At 47.2% G+C, this 2,553-nt stretch overlaps 1 protein-coding gene across 1 annotated transcript; it reads right to left on the bottom strand.

The window, feature by feature from the left end:
- Positions 1–276: 276 nt before the first annotated feature.
- paqr7b (progestin and adipoQ receptor family member VII, b) lies at positions 277–1,353 on the bottom strand. The gene has a single exon (XM_071525474.1). The coding sequence runs from the start codon at positions 1,333–1,335 to the stop codon at positions 277–279; it is 1,059 nt and encodes a 352-aa protein (XP_071381575.1). The 5' UTR covers positions 1,336–1,353.
- Positions 1,354–2,553: the final 1,200 nt, after the last annotated feature.

Genomic DNA, 2,553 nt, shown 5'->3' on the forward strand with positions numbered 1-2,553 from the left:
CCCTCTCTGTGAAATGCGGAGATTTTTTGCAGTGTTTAAGTACTACCTGTATTGCTACAGACAAATGACAAGATTCCCCTTTCTTCAAGGTAAGTCACAAAAACACACAGTTAATAACAATTTGCCAGATCACTGTAGTTTGGCAGACCACATAAAGAAGAAATAATCATAGGTCACTGTCACAAACTGGTAACTTTCAACAACATGAACATTTAATTCTTTTAATTTACTGTCACTCCAGGGTAAAACAAATCAGACTTCCTTCCCTTCCACCACCTACTCCTCCTTCTCATGGAGACCTGCACGCACACGCTTGCGCACATAGAAAGCGGTAAGAGCACTGCAGCAGGCAGTGAAAATGAAGAGTGCGACGGCATCATGGGCAAGATCGCCATGGAGATGCTCATAGAAGGGCCGGCGCTCTGTGAAGTCAATGCGCAGCGCCTCGACCTGCACCAGGGTGCACAGCACCAGGAACACGTGAAAGATCTGGTGGCCCTGCCCGAAGAAGTCACACCTCCCAGGGAACCAACTCTCTGGGTGCGGGTAGGAGAAGAAATAGGCGCTGACCAGGAAGAAGAGCACCTGGTAGCGGTGGTACGCCACGGCCGGGTCGGAGCAGCCCTGCCGGTAGCAGCTGTAGATGCGGTGAACCACGGGGCTTATGTCCAGACAGTAGGCCAAGCCGGAGGGCACCACTTGGAAAAGCTTGTGGGCGAACTTGGGCAGCCCAGGACTGGTGTATTTGCCGTAGCAGCAGCCTAAGCAAGACAGCCAGGCAAAGAATGCTGCAGCGGGCAGAAAAAACCCTCGCACCCTGGTGTGCCAGTCCTCCTCTATGGCGTAGTAGAAGTGTGCCAGGGCGCTGCCGTATTGGTAGACAGCGACACCCACATAGTCCAGGAAATAGAAGGTGTAGTGGGAGAGCTCGGACTTGGCAGAGAGCAGGTGAGCGAGAGCGCTGCAGGAGAGGTAGGTGAAGGCTGCCAGGAGGACAATGAAGAGGGGCTGAGCGTGGGGGTCTCGCAAAAAATCGACCGTCTCCGAGATCTCCTGCCACTTCACCAAGATGATGAGGGCGGCGAGCAGATGGGTCCAGACATTAAGCGCCTCGTTGTGCCTTTGGAAGAGGGTGAGGAAGTAGTAGCGCCAGCCCTGGTCCGGCTGCCTGTAGCCGGCGAGGATGTGAGGCTCGCGGAAAACCCAGGGAACATCGGAGGCCTTCACAGTGCAAGGCAGCGTGGGGAAGGCCGACTCCAACAGCTGAGGGATCTGACGCAGCTGCTGGGCGTTGATGAACAGGCGGCCAATCTGCTCCATCACCACCGTCGCCATGGCAAACTGGAGGCGGGAGAGGAGGGTGGAGAAAATGAACGAACACAGACAGTAAGTCAATATCTATCTGGCCTTGAGCTGGTGTCAGCTCTATGTCTGTGTTTGTGTGTGCATCTGTGTGTGTGTGTGTGTGTGTCAGTGTCTGTGTGCACATGCATATATGTGTGACATTTTTCTTATTCTTATTAGATTTTATGTTGACACCTGCACCAAGAGAAATTCTTTGTACATTGTATATGGTGAATAAAAGCTCTGATTCTGAAATTTGAAAAAAAATAAAATAAAATACCAAAGAAATGTTGAGCAAACATCGTCTGGTAGAATATAAAAAAAAAATGATTATTAGATGCTTTTGATGAATGATATTTTTTTCCTCAAAATGCTTTCTCTTTGCTTATAGCAGTGCTGAATGTCCCAGATGTTCTGATAAAATCAATAATGCAAAACAGAGGCTTCTCAAATTATTGGATGTGACTGTGTTCATGGTGTCTGGTAGTAGCTAGCTGCAGGCCCTTGCGATCTAACCTAATCCAATTTCCTGCCAATTTAACTCCACCTGTGTAGTTGTTTATCTGCTGACCGCCTGAACAAAACTAGAAAATATTTTTCCCTTGTATAAGTCATTTGATTTCCAGCAGCACCTTTTCCTTGATTAGTACTTCTGAATGGGTTCCTCAGCCCCTGCACCACAAAATTATGCATCACATTGGAGGAACATTTTAGCTTGTCTGCACGCACACCACAGGAGCTCAGAAGTGGTAAACCTCCAACACAGTGAACAGCACAGAATTAATATTTCCTGGGTCAGATTTATTGGTGTACTGGAGGTTTGATTTTGGACTGGCTTTTCAAAACAAAAGTAAGTGGAAGTGTTTTTTTGTTTTATTTTACGACTGAGAGCTACTACTGGTGGTGGACCATGAAAGGTCCACCAGAGATATACTGAAAGGGAAAAAAATGTCCTGCAAAAGTGAAATATTATTTCAAGGTGTGTTCTCAGTGAGTCTTGAATCCTCCCCTCTCCAAGCCAAACACAAAAGCATAACCCTCCATGCCAACCCAACTGGTGACATGACTGCCTCTAAAACACAGAGAAAACAGGCATTGATAATGATGTATGAAAATCATGTATTATGTATTAGAATTGAAATGGTTGCATGCTGTCAGTGCAATCCCAAAAGTTTCATTCTCTTATTCAGCACACTGGCAGTGCATTAT

This window comes from Centroberyx affinis, unplaced genomic scaffold, assembly GCF_046629955.1.
Source record: "Centroberyx affinis isolate AG114_WGS23_722 - 3 ecotype Tasmania unplaced genomic scaffold, CSIRO-AGI_Caff_v1 ptg001293l_1, whole genome shotgun sequence".
In the NCBI taxonomy this organism is placed as follows: Eukaryota; Metazoa; Chordata; class Actinopteri; order Beryciformes; family Berycidae; genus Centroberyx; species Centroberyx affinis.